This window comes from Phodopus roborovskii, unplaced genomic scaffold (assembly GCF_943737965.1).
Source record: "Phodopus roborovskii unplaced genomic scaffold, PHOROB, whole genome shotgun sequence".
NCBI classification, from domain to species: Eukaryota; Metazoa; Chordata; class Mammalia; order Rodentia; family Cricetidae; genus Phodopus; species Phodopus roborovskii.
In genome coordinates, this window is record NW_026126433.1 from 33548840 (window position 1) to 33567084 (window position 18245).

General features: G+C 40.1%; 1 protein-coding gene across 5 annotated transcripts in view; it reads right to left on the reverse strand.

Moving 5' to 3' along the window:
* Dnm3 (dynamin 3) overlaps window positions 1–18245 on the reverse strand; it is a 480062-nt gene that overhangs the window by 78958 nt on the left and 382859 nt on the right. For all 5 annotated transcript variants that reach the window (XM_051186097.1, XM_051186093.1, XM_051186095.1 and 2 more), the window contains one exon: window positions 10228–10339. In XM_051186097.1, coding sequence (XP_051042054.1) covers window positions 10228–10339 — 112 coding nt within the window. The remainder of the gene's footprint in view (window positions 1–10227; window positions 10340–18245) is intronic.

Here is an 18245-nt window from a genome sequence, read left to right on the forward strand (position 1 = left end):
AGGACTGCAGATGGGATTTTCTGACTGACATTTGTACTTAACAAACAAGTTGCACAAAAACAAAGCAGGCTCTCTGAAAATTTTCACATTCTATCTGCTGTTTATCCACATTCCCCAAATTGACTCATGTCCTGGATTCTGGCCTTCCTAATGAAGACATGAACTTCATGGATTTCTGTGGCCAAGGGCAACTTGTCTAAGGGAAAGAGAAACTGTACCGTGAGCAATTTAGACTATCACTATGCCAACAGATAAACATTTTCCAAAGAAAAAAGAAGTAATACTCACAAAAGAAAATTTTCCCAGAGTAACTTTGATTTCCTTACAAAAGGAAAATTACCCTTTTCAGGAGAAATAGCAATTGCTATTGAGAGAGGAATCCAAGCTTCAGTGTTTTGTTTTATCATGAGTCCATAATGTACAGTCTATCTGTATGTATTTTTGTCATAGGAGCTGGTTGGTGCTCTACATATGGGATATGGAGGATGAGCTCCCAAACTCTAATTATAATCTAAAGATGGGCAAAGCAAACCCATCACTGAGAAAATGAGCTTCAGGGTTGTAACAAACACCCTGGATTACACTGGGCATGTGTGCATGGGTATGTGCATGCTTGCTGTATGAATGGAGATGAGTCCATTGTGCTCATCTGAAGAAGTGTTCATTAACGGAGTTTACTTTCCTTAAGATCTGGTTAACATTCTGAATAATAAAATGTCATGCGCTCAGTAAACAATTAGCCTTCTCAACTCTGAAATGAGCCATACTTTGCAGCTGGCTCTTGTATGTGGCAGGTATGTTGCCTTAGGGACGACTCGGAACAATCATTGCAGCATGAGTGGGGAAGAAAAGAATCTCATATCCTTCTTTTGAAGAATACAGATCTATACTCTGGAGACAGCGCAGCTTGCGTTGCAGGGTTTTCCATTTACACTGAAATTCTAAGTTACAGGAAAATAGCATACAGATGTGCGGTTTGTGATTTGAGGAGACTCTTTCATGCCAGAGTCTATGGTCAGGAACATGATTACATTTAAAAAGTATTATCATTGTATTTTTCACAAACTATCACTTGTGCATAACACACAATTAAAAATAAAGCATAAGGTAATAAATACCAGTATCTCCAAAGTACCCATTATTCAATTACAAATCAAACATTGAGCACTTGTATTTTTGAGAGCCTCCAATCACTGCTACCGTCAACCAGCAAATGAAGATCTTCCACGCTACCATACCAGATGTTCATAGTGTAGATGGTTACTATGGAGGCCTCAAGGCCCTATAGGGGCTCCAGCCCTATTCTAGAAGGTTTAATGAGCAATAGTTTACAATTTTTGAGGGGAGTGAATGTATGTATGTGTAGGACTATATGTGTACATATGTGGGGGGTATGTATGCTTGTATGTGGGGGCATATGTACATGTGTATGTGTACATGTGGAAGTCAAAGAACAACTTTGGTTATAATTCCTCAGGGACCATCCATTTTAGTTTTTGACACAGAGTTTCTCACTGCCTTATTCTCAACAAGTAAGCTAGGCCCCTTGCCAAAAAAACTCCAGGAATCTGCCTGTCTCTATGTCCCTAGTGCTGCAATGACAAGTACATACCACAATGTCCAATTTTTTATACAGTGCTAGGGATTGAACTCAGGTCTTTGTGCTTGCAAGGCAAATACATTACTGGCTGAGCTATTCTCATCCTCCTCCAGCCCCATTTTGTTTTTTATCACTCCTTGCATTTAATGAGTTGAAAAAAATTCAATAAACTGTATCCACTGTAGTGTTTATGATCCAGAAGAGCTTGCTGAAGCTATACATGACAAATGGGTGACTCTTGCCACAGGACTTTTTTTGGGGGAGGGGTGACTTTATAAACACTGAAGCCATCTATGAATTGCTAAAGAAGCAAATCATGATTGCTTCTGGTTGTTTTGTTTTCAGATAACAGGTGCAACACATGACATTCTAGATAGAGATTCATTGTCATGCAAATGGTCAAGAAAAAAAAATCTTACAGTTCAAGAACTGAAGTACCATAAGAACTAAAACATGGGTTTCACATTTTGCATTTTGTCCAATTATTTGGCCCTAAGTGCTGCAGTTTTAGGTAGAAACACTATCTTTCACTTTGTAGAAAAAGATTTAATCTTTTTTTTTTAAGATTACCTGCTTTTTCTTTTTTTAAAGTATACTATAAGTGATGTGGGTTTACCTCATTCCTTCTTCACAAATGCTGATCTTGTACATTCCTGGCAATATTTTAGCTTATTAAATATTATTGCCTGGGTCATGAGCAGTTATATCAGAGTATAAATTTATGAAGTGACACATTTTTTAGTGCCAACCATCTATGTCAATTTATTCCATAATAACACATTCCATCAAATTAAACTGCAAAATATCCCCCACATTTGTTTTACATTCTATACATATGGCTTATGAATAGCAAAATTTTGATGAATTCCAGCTGCTTTAAATATGCAGGCCAACTCTTATATAAGAGATTCTTTTCAATTCTTATTGTATTCATTGAGACTCATTTTAAGTGGGCCTCCTGGTAGGATAAAGGACCAATATATGAAGGAAAATCCAACAAAACAAGACAAAAACCACCCTGCCTAACTTAAGGCCACTTTCACCAACTATATTGGGGGGAAGTAACACTAATCTTTTGGAAAACTTACATCAAAATTTAACCAAGCTAGCAATGCTATGAAGCACTAATTGCTTATGTATCTATTGTAATAAGAACATTAAAATAACTTGTACCATTCATGTGCGCTGCCCGTTTTCCTAAACCTATAATGCACAGTTTGGTCTCCTCTCACACTCCCCACACTTTCCCACTTCCATGCAGCTGGAATTCATCAAGGATGTAGGAGCCAAGTCAAATGCTGACCCCACCCTCCTCCATCCATTTTAAGGCACCTTCAAAGCCAGTGCACGAATCTAGCTCAGTTTTGCCAACAAAGTCTGCCATACTGCCATTTAAGACTCCAGTTTGGAGTTTTTATAACTGCGTATTGACATGCAAGCTTTGATTCGGGGTCAAAAACTTCAGCTGCACCAAATTTTATCATACTCTATTGCGACAAATCTTCCTCTTTTCAACCTTTCTGCCTTTGCTCTTGGCATTGGCCTCTTTCTTTTGAGCAATCTTTCTAACATGCCCCATAACCAGCCCGGAAAACACACTGTATTTCCTTTCCAAAAGGTCAAAACAGAGCAGTCACTGTAGCCATCTGCACACATTGCCCCCAACATTTACATGCCCCATATAATCCCTGCACAGAAGCAGAGGGTGACTGTTTTAACGTGCACAGAACCACACTTCTCGAGACACATGCAGCGGTAGGAATTGGGGAGACAGGAGAGCTCCAACAGGGCAGAGAACTTACTTTGTTGCTTCCCTGTGCATGCAGCCACAAGGAAGAAAAAAAGAGAGAGAAATATGTTAAACACAGATTTCCTTTAAAATTATGAGGTTTTTTTTTTTTTTTTTTTTTTTTTTGCTAGATCAGAATCCAAATGAATAATTGAACTCTTCGCTGGCATCTCATTGTGTATATCCAGAGCTCACACACAAGTCAAAGAATCCATGTCGGGTAAGTGAAATTGTGCATTTACAAGAGCAGAGGTCCCCCACCCCGGTTTTACTCAGAATACTTGGGGTATGGGAACCTAGCCAGAAAGAATTGGTTTGAATTGGTAATAAGGGAACTGCTAGGATAAAAGGCAGAGAAGTTAGTGTACTGGCTTGCCTTTCCTGAAAGCCCCTCCTCCAACATGCCAAGCAGTGGAAAATTTCATCAGCCAGTATGTTTTTTTAAACAAGCACTGCATCCTTGGTTTCAAAGAAGGTGGAATTAAAAAAAAAAAACACCAACAACAACAAAAATAAAAACAAAAAAACAGCAGCCAGTGTTGAGGAAAAGAGTGGGTGGTTTGGGACAATGAAGGAAGCAAAGCAACTCAGAGGCTCTATGTGTGCCATCCTATTCTTTGGTAAATTCTGAGTTTTTGTCTTGGGTTGGCATGGGAAATCAAGACTAGTGGGGCTTCAGCCAAAATAAACACCAGTCCTCATTCAATAAAATGGATCTGGAAAGGTTAGTCACAAAAATATAGACATTTCTAAAAGCAATGCTGTGTATGGAGACAGAGCAGCCAGTGGTGAGGAGTGTCAGCCAATGACTCTCCTGTTGCAAACTGAAGCTGTGAGAGGATGATTTACATCAAACAATTTAACTCACATATGGCCTAAAAAAATAAAACAGTGATTCATTAGTCCCCAGAGCAGCCTGAGTCCTTGCAAGGTCAGATCCTGTGGGGGAGATGTGATGGGGCATGAGCCTGGAACAGATCTGAGCTCTCCTCTCAAGGGTCCAGAAGAAATGTCTCTCTGAGATGTGAGGTTGCAGAGAGCTGTGAGAGAAGTGTGTGCATCAGAGGCAAGACTGGGAGGAGGAATGGGCCAGCGTAGAGAGTTGGCACTTACATTTAGGTTGAGGATGTGAGGGGGGGAAAAACACAAAGAAATATTCTGGGAGAGTGGGAAGGCTACGAATGATCCCGGAAGCAGCTTTCCTTGAGCTCTGTACCTTAAAGAAACAATCTCTTCCAGAACTGTTGCAGGAATCCTATTTAACAAGCAAAATACAAAGGCACTGATAAAACCACGTGAAGAAGTTTCTTAAGTATTATGGGTTGTTACAGTACAGTTATTAACACACCAAACTTATCAGACACATAAATAATGACAAGAATGAATGAAGAAAAAAATTAAACAAAACAAAGCCCAAAGGAACCCTTCCTGAAGATGATGCCAACTGTTAAAAAAAAAAAAAAAAGGCAGTAAAGGCCCCACTGGGAATTTTATATGAGCAAAAGACTATTTTAGAGAACAATAGGACCCTGGCTCTCCTAAGAAGAGCAATATTGCTGAAAATACCTCAGACAGATGGAGTTTATTGCATTCCACAGCAGAGCGGCTTTTGATCTAGCAAATCAGTTTCAGGAGTTCAACCAAGTCTTTCTGCACATGAGGGAATGACTAGTCTCCCCACCCAGTGGCAGATGGTTCAACATGTAGCAGCAACAGTGATGTCACTGTGTAGGATGCCCTGATTCTTACATAAAAGAAACACAGAAACACAGAAGGGGAGGACATGTTGGCCTAGCCAGTTGCTGTTTCATCCAGTTAGTTCCCGGTCATCTATGTGGTGAGGGGCATGGTAGTCCTGAAAGGTGGATGGTGTTTTAGAATGCTCTTCACTACTCCAGTTGACAACAGCATATGTTTAAACCCACAAGGCATTCAAAATCATTAGTTATAGCTGCAGAGTCCCTGATTCACAAGGAAAGCTGGGAGTCAGAGCTCTTTCACTTTCTACTACTATGTTAAGCTTCTGAAGAAGCAGCTCACACTGGTTCACACTGGAGGGTATATAATAGAAACCTCTGTATAGAAACTCTGTGTGTGTGTGTGTGTGTGTGTGTGTGTGTGTGTGTGTGTGTGTGTGTGTGTGTGTGGCAAGGCATAGGAAGCTCTTAAAATGCTTGGAGTTTTCTTACTTAACTGACTTTGCACACAATCATTTTCAGGTTATGCTTGGATCTCACATTGCCTTTTTCTATGGCTGGAGGACCAGCTTCTAAGAGAGCAAGCATGCTGCTTTTGGGTTGCCTGGCAGCCCTTGGGCTTAGCCCTGCCCTCCTGATTCAACCTGGAAGGTTGGTCTGCCCCCCAGGCATTCTCAGGACTCCCTCTAAACAACTAGGCTTCCTAGACAACAATGCGAAATTTCTCTTTGACACAGTCAAATCCCACTAACAATTTCCAAAGAAAAATTAAACATAAAATTGAGAGTTGCATCTTTGTGTGCACATTTAGAAAGTCAAAGAATAATAAAGGCTGTGCAGCCCTGAACACAGCCAGTGGGTGAAGGCATGGAGCTAGTGGTGATGCACCCAGAATCTTCCTTCTGAAGAGTGTGTTCTGAGCTTAGAAAAATACAGATGACTGGAGAGTTAGTCAAGATACCTAAGTCACAAGGCTAATACACAGCAGTGCCAGGACTTAAACAAAAACTACATTTGTTTTCATGTCTACACCATTCCACTGCACAGTTCATGTTTCAGATCATTTGAATTTAGAATTCCTGAGTGTCATATTGAAAGCCAACAATATTGTATCCAAAAGTCACGTTTATCAAATCATGCTCCTCATATCAATTCACAGTTATTTATAATCAAATTTATTAGGAAAGGTTTATACACATGTGTTGGTAAAATTGTCTTTTGAGAATTTTAATAGTTCCTAACCACCGGTATATACACACACATTTTTTTTTTATCTTATTTTGAACAGTTAACTAGACATTCCGTTAAAAACATCTTCATTTTGAAACTGTGTAAAGTCCTGTATACTTAGCATCATAGAGTTTTATAGTGGTTATAACTTCAACTTGGTAGCCAAAGAAAGTAGAAATACAAGAAATTGGGACAGAGGAAAAGACTTTGTTGGCAAAGTACCTGTCACATTGACATGAAGACCTAAGTTCAGATGCTCAGCACCCATAGAAAACCCTGAGGAGGTGTTGAGAGTCTGATTACAGCCATGGAGAATCCCTAAGTCTGGCTGAGCCAGCTAGTCTAAGTGAGGTAAGCTCCAAAGAAGAAAAGATGGATAGAAAAGGAAAGGTATGCAAAATGAAGGATATGTTTTCAAAAAGAAAACCCCCAGAGAAATGATTTAGGAGACAAGAGACAAAGTCACAAAACACTTTGACGTGAGTGACAAAAAATAATCTACTACATGGAGACAGTAGAGAATATAGTGATTGTAGTATTTAAAATGTACATGTAAAATTGTAACAAACTAATTGGCCTCAGACATCATCTTATTAAAATTGAGTGTTAGGTACTTTCCTAAAGTACCTAAAATTACATACAAGCTTAAAAAATGATGGAAATAGAATGCTTTATCCAGCTCAGTCATAAATACTTGCCTCTTGACCACAAGGACCTGAGTTCAGATCCCTCAGAATCCAGATAGACAATAGGCATGGTGGCACAAATGTTTGTGACCTAACAATACAAGATGGAAGGCAGAGACAGACAGATCTCTGGAGGCTCACAGCCAGCTAGCCTGGTCCAACTGGTGAATTTCAAGTCAATAAGAAATCCTGTCCTAAGCATCTGAGGTCCAGCTCCCCCACATTGTCCTCTGACTTCCACACACACACCATGCGCATACATACATGGACACCATGTACAGACACATGCTCACAAATGTACATATCTGGACAGCCACATATCACCCCCCAAACACACACAGCATACACATACACATACACAGCGTACACACACACACACACACACACACACACACACATATATATATATATGGATTTTCTCCCCAGTCAAGTAGAGATGTCTGTATGGAAAGCAGAGCTATTTCTCTACTAGAGAAGTAAGAGACTATTTGTTAATGACTTGCTGGTTTGTTGACATGAAAGCAAAACATACTCCAGAAGTCCTAAAATTAATTTTGCTTAATGATATCAGCCTTTAGGTTAATCTGATTTCATCAAATTTTTCTATGTTAGGAAGAACTACCTAAAACTATTATTTCTAAAAGTAACTGAGTATGTTCACAAGTCTGTCGCTGAACACCCAACTTGATTGATCTCAAAAGTTGGCTGCCATCAGACATCAAGTGCCAGGCAACTGTTTGAACAGGACACAAGAGCCAGTCAAAGATGGAGCAGAGGGGAAGTCAGAAGGGTGGGTTCTAAGATGTTTACAAAAAAGTGTAATTGGTTGCCAAGATCGAACCAGATGAGGTCACTGCATAAATGGCTTAAGTTCACTAGGTGAAGCATAGGGTGCTTAGGCACATAAGTTGGCCTTTAAAACCATTGGCTGGCTGTTTTCCTACCCTATGATTTTTTTTGTTTGTTTGTTTTCTTTAAAAGATGCTTGCTATGGGCAATAAACGAGTTCCTGCTTGACTAGACTCTGATGCATCAGATTGTCTCCAGGATCCTGGGAGGCTGGGGAATGGGTGAGTGGTGCACATCCCCTTCCTCAGACCCAGTTCAGCCTTCCTTGGTTGGGCTAAGACCCTGCAGACCTGAGGGACTGCACAGTGCATATAAAACACCAACACTATTCTTGTGAAAACTGAGAAAAACAGCAGTTGGCACACACTGTCAACTTTAATTTCCCATTTTGTTTTTTGATGTGCAGTAAAGACCTAGTTGTCTCCATCTTCCAAGTGATTGGCCTAAGTGTGTGCTGGTAAGCACATGAAGATTCTACCCATAGAGTCAAAACTAACTGTGTAGCACAATTCTAAATTTGCCTTAAATAGAATATTAGAATAAAACATAGAAGACATTTCTTAGATTGCCTTCTTGTTGTATTGCTATGGTCGAGCCCATGAATATATAGTTTTATAAAAGCAGTTCATGGACAGATAAATATTTTTTTGCATGACTATTTCCCTCACAAACATGTGCAACATAATTTCTCCAAGTATCTAATTATTTCACTTCAAAAAGGTATAATTTACAAAGCCATAATCTAAAACATACTTAGATATAAGAAAAATATACATATAGACATACAAACACATATACATTGATATACCACTAAATATATCTGGAAAATAAAAACCAGCAAAAAGTAAAACAAAACAACAATAAACAAATAAACCACAATCTCACTAGGCTATCATATTTACAGTCTTGGCTATAATATATACTGTGTGTGTGTGTGTGTGTGTGTATGCGTGTGTACGTGTATATGTGTATATGTTCATGTTCCTGAATGTTAGTGTAGGTCAGAGGTTGGTATCCAGTGTCTTCAATGATGACTTTCAACCTTATTTTTGAGACCAGGGTCTTTCATTGAACCTGAAAACTTGCCAGTTTGGCTAGACTGGCTAGCCAGAAAGCCCCACGGATCCTCCCATCCCTATCTCCTAACACTGGAATTACAGGTGCCAACACCAACCTTAGCTTTCATGTGGATTCTGGGGACTCAAATCTGGGTACTTGTGCTTGTACAATAGGAGCTTTACTTACTGGAAAATCTCCCTAGGGCCTTAAGTAATATTTTAGCCTCCACTGGCTACCAAAACAAAGAGTGAATAACAAAAAGGATGATGATCATAATAATTATTTTCATGCATGAAAATAAGAGTACTTATCTCTGCATGTCTCATTTGTGTACTGCATTGCACTGACCACTCTGCAGGGGACTTAGCACCATTTTCATTTTAGAAATGAAATGTAGGGAAGCTGAACAGGCTAAGTTCAGAGAACCAAATAGGCACCATGAGGGTCATGCTGCAATAATTCCTGGGGCATCTATCTTAGCGGGCTAGTTCTGAGAAGAGACATGGATACATGGCAGGATTTAGGAGGGAAGGAGAAAGAAAAGGAGGGAGACAAAGAGAGGGAAGGAGAGAGGGGGAGGGAGAGGGGAGGAGGAAGGGAGTGAAGAGAGCAGGGCAAGGAGGGAGAAAGGGAGAATGTGAAAGGCTGACACAGTATGTTGGTTGGTGTGAGCAGAGGCAACGGGAGGACTTCTGAAATCTAATTTCAGAGATGCCTGTGTAACATTACATTTTGTAAAGAGCACAAAGACAAGATCTGTTTATTAACTTGAAGAAGAGAAGTGTCTCCCAGACACTTGAAGTATATTAATAAAGATAAGTGGGAAGAGCTATGTATTTTTTTTTCTGTTCCTCACACTCATAGTGACATTATCCAGAAGTCTGAAAAAAGACATAACTAGGGATCCAAGTAATACTGACACAGTAGAAGAAGCTGTTATAAAAATAAGCATGCTCTAAAACATAAATATAAAATATTATGATGAATGACAGTAGAGTATTATACCAGCTGTGGGATAATGTATAGAAGACATCAAATTTTCAAATAGAATTAAAATCTTTCTAAGAGCACATATGTTGAAGCAGAATGGGACATTTTCTTTAGGAAAATGTACTGTAGCTTTTGGAGAAACTTGAGGGAGGAAAAAAAAACATCAAAAATAATCACTGCAAACAGAATATGGACAGCATCAGTAAAAGGGAGCCAAATTAAGTAAAAAAGAGTAATTGCTTTGCTAACATGCAGAAACTGGTACATTTTCTTCAACGTGGTATGCAATGATTTTTTTTTTTTAGATAAGAAATACATCCAACTTACTAAAGATTTATCTGGATAGACCCCAGCTCGTAGCAGAGATGCCTTCCAGCTGTCCACATCCTCCTGGGAGTCGCAGGCCAGCTCCAGGAAGCGATAGTCTTTGTATACATTCCTAGAGTTTAAAAAAAAAAAAAAAATACAGGCGTTTAGCTAAGGACCAAATTCAACATGATCTCAGACCACGCAGATACCCATGACAGTTCCAAAGGTTAGTTTCCTAAAAACCACTAGATGTGAGCACAAGCCATTCGCTGTATTTTAAAATAACAAGCAAGCTCCGATGTGTACTTCTCACAGGATTCTTTTTAATAAATCATACAGCAAAGATCTCAGTTATTTACAGTGGTGAGGTTTAAACTAAAGAGCCTGTAGAAAGAGCACATCAAGAGTGCAGAGGAAAGAGCTCGGTGCTAGGACGCTTGCCTAGCATGAGGGAGACCCTGTGTTCGATTCCCAACCCCATGAAAACAGACAAAAGAAACACTTGGGGATATATGCTGATGGACAGCTGTGTCCTGGTGAAAGCACCCGCCAATAATTAGGTCAGTTTTCTTACTAAGTAGCTTATAAAACTTGGAAAAGTACAGTAATAATCCTATAAACCTAAAAACAAAACAAAAAGTTGATGACTTGGCTGTATTCAGAGAACAAATGCTCCTCTGGGTGTGAAAAACCTGGTCACCAGTACTGACAGATGAGCTGCCTCTTGCTGTCAATTATAACTAGGTCAATGCTGGAGTTTTCTATTTCCTTCAAGATAATAAAACAACACACAGTGTGTGATAAATACCAACATTTAAAATTTGGGAACTAGACAAAAGAACAAGAATAAAAATAACCATCCAGGTTCCATTACTTATAGATAATCTAGTTTTCTTATAATTTTCCATCCTGAACATTTTGATACAGCTAAGTTTCCCTCACTCCTTTCTTCTCCAGTACTGTTTTAGTGCCATGGCGCTGGAGTCCCCAGAATGCTGGGGCCTCCTGCTGCAACTGGGCTGCACTTGCACCAATAGCCTAAGCTAGGTTCTTTTCACAGTGTCAAGCTTCAACTTGTCCCATGGCCCCTTCAATCCTGGGCTTCTACTGCTATTGCACCTTCACCCATGGCTTGCCTTGGCCTCTCACAGCGCCAAACCTCAGCTGCTCTCCATGACACTTCATGCCTTCAAACTAGTACCACTTGTGAGACTCTTACACTACCAAGTTCAGCTGTCAGCACAAGGTACGAGCATGACTGCCTCTGGAACACAGCTTCTATGTGCTGACTCTGTGGAAACACTTCCCAGAAGATTTCACCATAGTGCTGCTGGCCTCTTCTCAATCACCACTAATTTCTCAGCTTCAATTGATCAGCATCAATTGTCCCAGTAAAGCAAAGGTTTCACTTTGCTTTTGTTAATCACAGCTGATTCTTTAGCCTGGCTGCCAGCTTCTTAATTTAAATATCAAAAGGCCCCACTAGAGTCTTTGCCTCCCTCTAAAACAGCAGGATGTGGGTTGGATATCACATATCCTGCATATCAGATATTTACGATTGATAACACCAGCAAAATTATAGTTATGAAGTAGCAATGAAGTAATTTTATGATTGGGAGTCACCACAACATGAGGAACTGTAGTAAAGGGTCATAGCATTAGGAAGGTTGAGAACCGCTGCTCTAGAACTTCACAAGCTAGGCCTCCATCATCTGCATTGCTTTCAGAATCATCTCCCAATCTTCCCACCCAGGTTTGAACACCACCTCACCAGGCTTTGAAAACTCAATGGCTTTTCCAGCCCAAAGTTCCAGAATCCTTCTCCAATCTTCCCCAAAACAATACGGTCAGGTCTATCACAGCAGAAACCCACACTCCTGCTACCAATTTCTGTCATATACCTGAGAGGAAACCCCATGACCAAAAGCAATTTGGGGAGGAAGGGGTTTATTTCACTTACACTCCAGGTGACAGCTCATCATTGAAAGTAGTTCGTGTCAGGGACCTGGACACAGCTGATGCAGAACACTGCTTACTGGCTTTGTTCCCTACAGCTTGCTCAGCCTACTTCCTTATAGAACCCAGGACTAACAGTCCAGGGATAGCCCCACCCACAATGGTCTAGCCCCTCCCCCATCAATCACTAATTAAGAAAATGCCCTACAGTTTTGAGCACAGTCTAATCTTGTGGAGGCAATTTCTCAACTTAGGTTGTCTCCTCTCAGATGATTCTAGCTTGTGTCAAGTTAACATAAAACCACCCAGCATAATCTCTCTTAATTTTATGACCCTCTTTTTCATTTACTGTTAGATCATGGTCATTTATTTATGTGCCATAAAGTCTTTATAAAACAGCAAATTATGATGGTATAGCATTCATCAGCATAAATGTACGATGATTTACTTAACCTTCTAGTATATGAAATTCATTTTTGCTTTTGCCATTGTATATGCCATGTTGCTAAAGACTGCCACATTTACTGCTATTGCTTTTTTTTTTTTTAAAGAAAGACTTCTCTGTAGTTACAGAATGAAAATTTATGATCATTTGATGGACACTTAATAGATTATAGATATTACTGTCATTTTTTTTGGGGGGGGGAAAGTAGTTCAATTTCAATGGATAATAGTGGTATCTTTCCTTTTGCTTACTCTTGTTTGACCTGTTTTCATTTGGGCCTAATGGTCTCCATTTCTACCAATCCCAGAAGGCACTCATGTTTGTATCTTCTGTCCAGACCGTCCCTGGAGTCATTATCTATTGGCTTTTCCACTTGAGTATCTCAAAGAAACAAACAGCAATATGAACAACTGAACTGGTGACTTTTCCAGCTCAGCTTTCTTCCACTCTCCCTAGCCCAGGCAGCTATGGTGCAACCCAGATGTGATACAGAGAGTTTCATATCTACACACCACAATTTCCATGCCTTCCACATCACATTTCCACGTCACCGCTAAGGAGGACCTTTCTTTGGGATTAGTCACCACCTTATGGTCCCTGTCTTTTGAACTATTACATCAGCCTCCTCACTGGTCTCCCAGCAGGACATTGCCCTTTACATTTATTCTATGCACTCAATCCTTGTGGTCTTCTGAAAATGTGGCTCAGCCATTTTACTCTAATGATTATATGCATTTAGGAATAAAGACTACAGGTGCTGCCGTGGTTAAGGTTTTATTGCTGGGAAGAGACACCATGACCACGGCAACTCTTCCAAAGGAAAACACTTAACTAGGACTGGCTTCCAGTAAAGAGGGCCAGTCTATTGTCATCAGGGTGGGAAGTATGGCAGCTCACAGGAAGACATAGTACTAGAAGAGGAGCTGAGAGTTCTACCTTTGGATCCTGGGTCAGCAGGCAGCAGGAAGAGCAAATGAGCTTGAGCTTCTGAAACCTCAAAGCCTGCCTCCAGTGACACACTTCCTCCCACAAGGCCCCACCCACTCCAACAAGGCACACCCCTAGTGACACACTTCCTCCCACAAGGCCACACCCACTCCAACAAGGCACACCTCCTAATAGTGCCCCTCCCTAAGAGCCTATGAAAGCCAATTTTGCTCAAATCACCACAGGTGGGATGCTGGCTCACAAAGTCTGACTTCCAGCTGGTAGTTGCCTTCATTCCTGGCATCTTCCACACAAGGAAAAAAAAAAAAAAAAAAAAACTTGCTTGTCTAGCTACCATGACTCTTCAGGTTTCTGGAAAGTGTCAGATGTGCTGGGCCTACAAATGCACCTATACATACTGCTTTCTGCCCAGCTCTCTTTGCACAGAAGTTACTCTTTACTAGGGGTCTTAGCTCAGCCACTGTGTTCACAAATATCATGTCCATTGCATACCTACCAGGTCAGCTCCTTTGTCATGCATTTTTCACATTCCTACTCAACGTTAGTTCCTTCCTATCTTTTATCAAATTTTTCTGATTTCAGAATTAAATATTTTTCCTCTTTTCTGTCCTGAACCCTTTCTTTCCAGCCTGCTTCCCTCCTCCCTGTAATCATTCATATACACCCTGTCTTTATTATTTATGCTGACGAACATCTGTTTTTCCATTCAGCTGGTACACATCATGACAGCGAGTGCACCATGTTTATGCTCATCATTACATTCTCCAGGGGATTTTGAAAAGATAGGGGCTTAATTTTACTTTGTTTCCTCACCACTCTCCACTCAAATGAAACATACCTTCTTTTCTCAAGGGAAGCCAGTGTTAGGATTGGTGCATGGGCAGTAGAATGGTATGTGAGCGACACAGTTTCTTACTCTGGGATGGACAAGAACTTTGTGCCCACAGGAGTGCTCCAGGACAAGCAGCATGTAGCAGACCATCTGGAGTACCATCCCTTAACCATGGCAGAACTGTTCCGTGTGCCTTAACCTCTGCTCCTAGGGAGCTGGGCTTGGGGAGCAAGATTTCTCTTCTCTCCTACCCTGTGTCTCCATAGATAAATGGCATGTGGACTGTCTCTCATCCTTGATGACTGAGATGTTGCCTCTGACTTCCCATGTTCATGAGAACAGTTCACTCAAAGCACCCACAGCTGAACCTATGCCATAACGAACAAATGAAAACAAAGACACCACAAGATCTAACAACCAGAGAAAGAAAGAAGGAAGGAAACTATCAAAAGGAAGAATCTGGGAAAGTAGAAAACAGGAGAATAACAAGGACTTGACAAGGTACAAGGACAGATTTCCTGGAATTGAAGTGACTGATCTCTGGTGAGATTAGAATTTGCAGTTTTGAGGATCTAGTGATGGAAACAACCTAAATGTCCTTCAGTTGATGAATGGACAATGAAAATTTGGTGTATATATACACACACAATGGAATACCATCCAAGAATAATGAAAACATGAAACTTGTGGAGAAATGAATAGAACTGGAAAATATACTGAGATAACCCAGATCCAAAAAGCCAAGCACCATAGTTTCTCTTATTTGTGGATCCTATTTATCTATCTTTAGAGGTGAGTATATCACTTGGAGTAACTGAAGATACTAGGGAAGTAAAAAGTCACCACGGGGTAGGGGTGGCAAGCTCTAGAGATAGGACAGGATACAGGTGCTATGAAAGGAGAAGATGGAAAAGATGGGGTTAAAGACTTACCTGGAAGATTGGGAAGGGAGAGCAACATAGAGGGAGAGAAGGGGAGGTAGTATTAATAACATTTAGGATGTTTGAAAAAAATTCCATCACACACAAAAATTTACAAAAATCAGTTAATATTTAGACCACAATACACACACAACAGCAGACTCGACAAACTTTAAAAGTCACATTCTTTGCTCACAAACAAATGATTGTAGGAAGAAGAGGGAAAAGAGAAGAAAGAGGAATGAGTTTCTAAAGAGAAAAGTACAAAATAGACAAGGCAGCATACACCTTTAATGCTAGCTCTTGGGAGCCAGAGGCAGGTGGATCTCTGAGTCTGAAGTGAGCCTGATATACAGAGCAAGTTCCAGGACAGCCAGAGTTACACAGAGAAACTATATCTCAAAGGAAAAACCCCACTACTCATGGATAGCTCTTATATCACAAACAAAGCAAGAATATGACTTACATAGAGGGTTATAAAATCTAAATACTTTACACTGAGGAGCAGTGCATAGCTGTTGGAAGCTGTATTACTCTAAATATCTTACTATTTAGGAAAGAGAGAGAAAGGAAAAGTCAGTGTTTATCTATGGAAACTTTAAAAGACTGAAAAATCAAAATAGATAATCATATAAATTAAGGTGATCAGTGAAGTGAACAATAAAAAATGACACAAAGGACAAATACATCCACAGATATTTTACTCTTCCCTAAATATAAGGAAATGGGAAAAAAGTGTGCAAGATCCCAACGTAAAAAAGGAAGAGTCCACAGCTATAAATACAGAACAAACTGGAAAAAAAATATTGAAACCAGATGTTATATGCAACCTAATAGTGAGATATCAGAGTATGAAAGAAATGAATAACATCTTAATAACTTGAATTATCCAAATGTACTCAGAATCAGACTATCCAAAAACATAATGAACACATACTAAAGGGCAGTGAGATGGCACAGAGGGTAAAGGCACTCACCGATCAGCTGGGTGACCCAAGATCAAACCCACGTGGTGGATGGAGAGAGGTGATGGAAGACAGGTGTCCCCTGACCTCGACATGCTCACCATGGCAGACACATGCCCCCCCACACGCATGCATGCACACACGTACACACGTACACACACACACATGCCCTCACACACATGCACACACACACACACACATGCACACACGCACGGACATCATGGCAGACACATGCACAGTAATTTAAAAACCACAACACTATGGTTAAATGAGTCACTTTGTTTAAATGGGCATTACTAACTTCAGGACACACAAAAGTCAACTGTTTTTCACAGTACTAACAATAACATAGAAACTGAAATGGGAAAATCAGGAGGAAAGCCTTTAAAATGTATAGAAATAATTAGTCTGATCACATGGTCTCCAAAGCTGTGATAGGGTGGTCAGTAGAGGTAGGCATTCGACTGATAGTTAATACCCACAAGTACTGGCTACCATCTTTAAATAACTCTGTGAATTTTGTAACTTAACAGTGACTCTCTATCAAATCCTAAAATTTTTTTCTTAAAGTTATTGACTATCTTTAGTCCAAACGATGCTCTTTGTTTTAAAATCATTATTGATAGTATAAAATAGAATCCAACATTTTATTATATATCACTTCAATGACTTCTCACTTTTATTTGCATCTACCTAATTTCCTCCTCTTTTCTTTTTTGACATTTTTTTCAACTTTCACCGATTTCATTTTTCATCCCAAGCTGGAAATCATCACCTCTAATTAGGAAAGTTTCTTGACATGGCTGCATGTTTGCTCTCAGTTTTATCATGCTGAGACACATTTTGCTTTAAAAAAAAAAAATCTTAATTTTACTATTTCCTTAATGCTGAGAAATAAACTGCCTTTTTGGCTTTGACATTTTTCATCAGTTTCTAGCGAAATTTATCATCTTTCAGTTTGCACAGCACTCGAGTTCATTTTTGTATATGTGATGCTCAGTAACAAAGCAATAACCTCGCAGGGGCGGGAGATAGGTGGCTCCGTTGCTAAGAGCAATGTCTGCTTTTCCAGAAGACCTGGGTTTGATTTCCAGCATCCAGAAGGTGGCCCACAACCGTGTGTAACTCCAGTTCTAGGGTATCTAGTGCCCTCCTTTGGCTTCTGTGGGCACCAGGCATAGGAGCGGTGCACAGACATACATGCCGGCAAAAAAAACCCATACATGTAAAATAAAACTACAAAGTAAAATAATAATCCCCGACTCATTGAGGCATTTTGAGGCTGCCACTTCCCCCTACAAGACTGGCTGATTTGCCTAAGAAGCATTGACCTAGATTATTTAAGCATTGCTGTTGTGTGTTTTAAGAAATTGACTTAGGCTTTGCTTCTGTGTTTGTTTGTTTGTCTTTTTCAATTGAAGCAATTATTTGGGGGGAACTTCGTATTTATCATATTTATCTTGAGTAAATATTTATTGACAGGATTTCCCCATTTGGAACATTTTCCTCGGACTCATTTCTGAGTTGGCTTTACAACACAGCTGGACGTCTGGATTCCAGTGGGCACACACCTGCTATTTCCCAAGTGGCGGCACAGTGAGCTGCTCCTTTGGGTCATCCTCACTAGCATGGATGGGTCACTAATGCATATTTTAATTCAGTTCAGTTTATGAGTTTTATGAGCAGCTGACTAACATCTCCAGTGTCTTTGACTTTTGAGGTACAACAATAGATGGAGAGAGTAAAACTTGATCCTTCTTCTTTTTCTTTCTTTCTTTTCCCATTTTGTGAAAGAGAGGCCACCCCACTGGATCTCTATGGCAACCCTGAAAATTGGGTCAAAGAGCTGTTTTCATAGATGAGGAAACATATTTAGAGATAGCTGGAGGATTTCCCCCAGATCACAGGCCAGAGAAACAGTAGAACAAGGGTCTCAAATAGCCCTTGGCATATGACCTGTATACAATGAC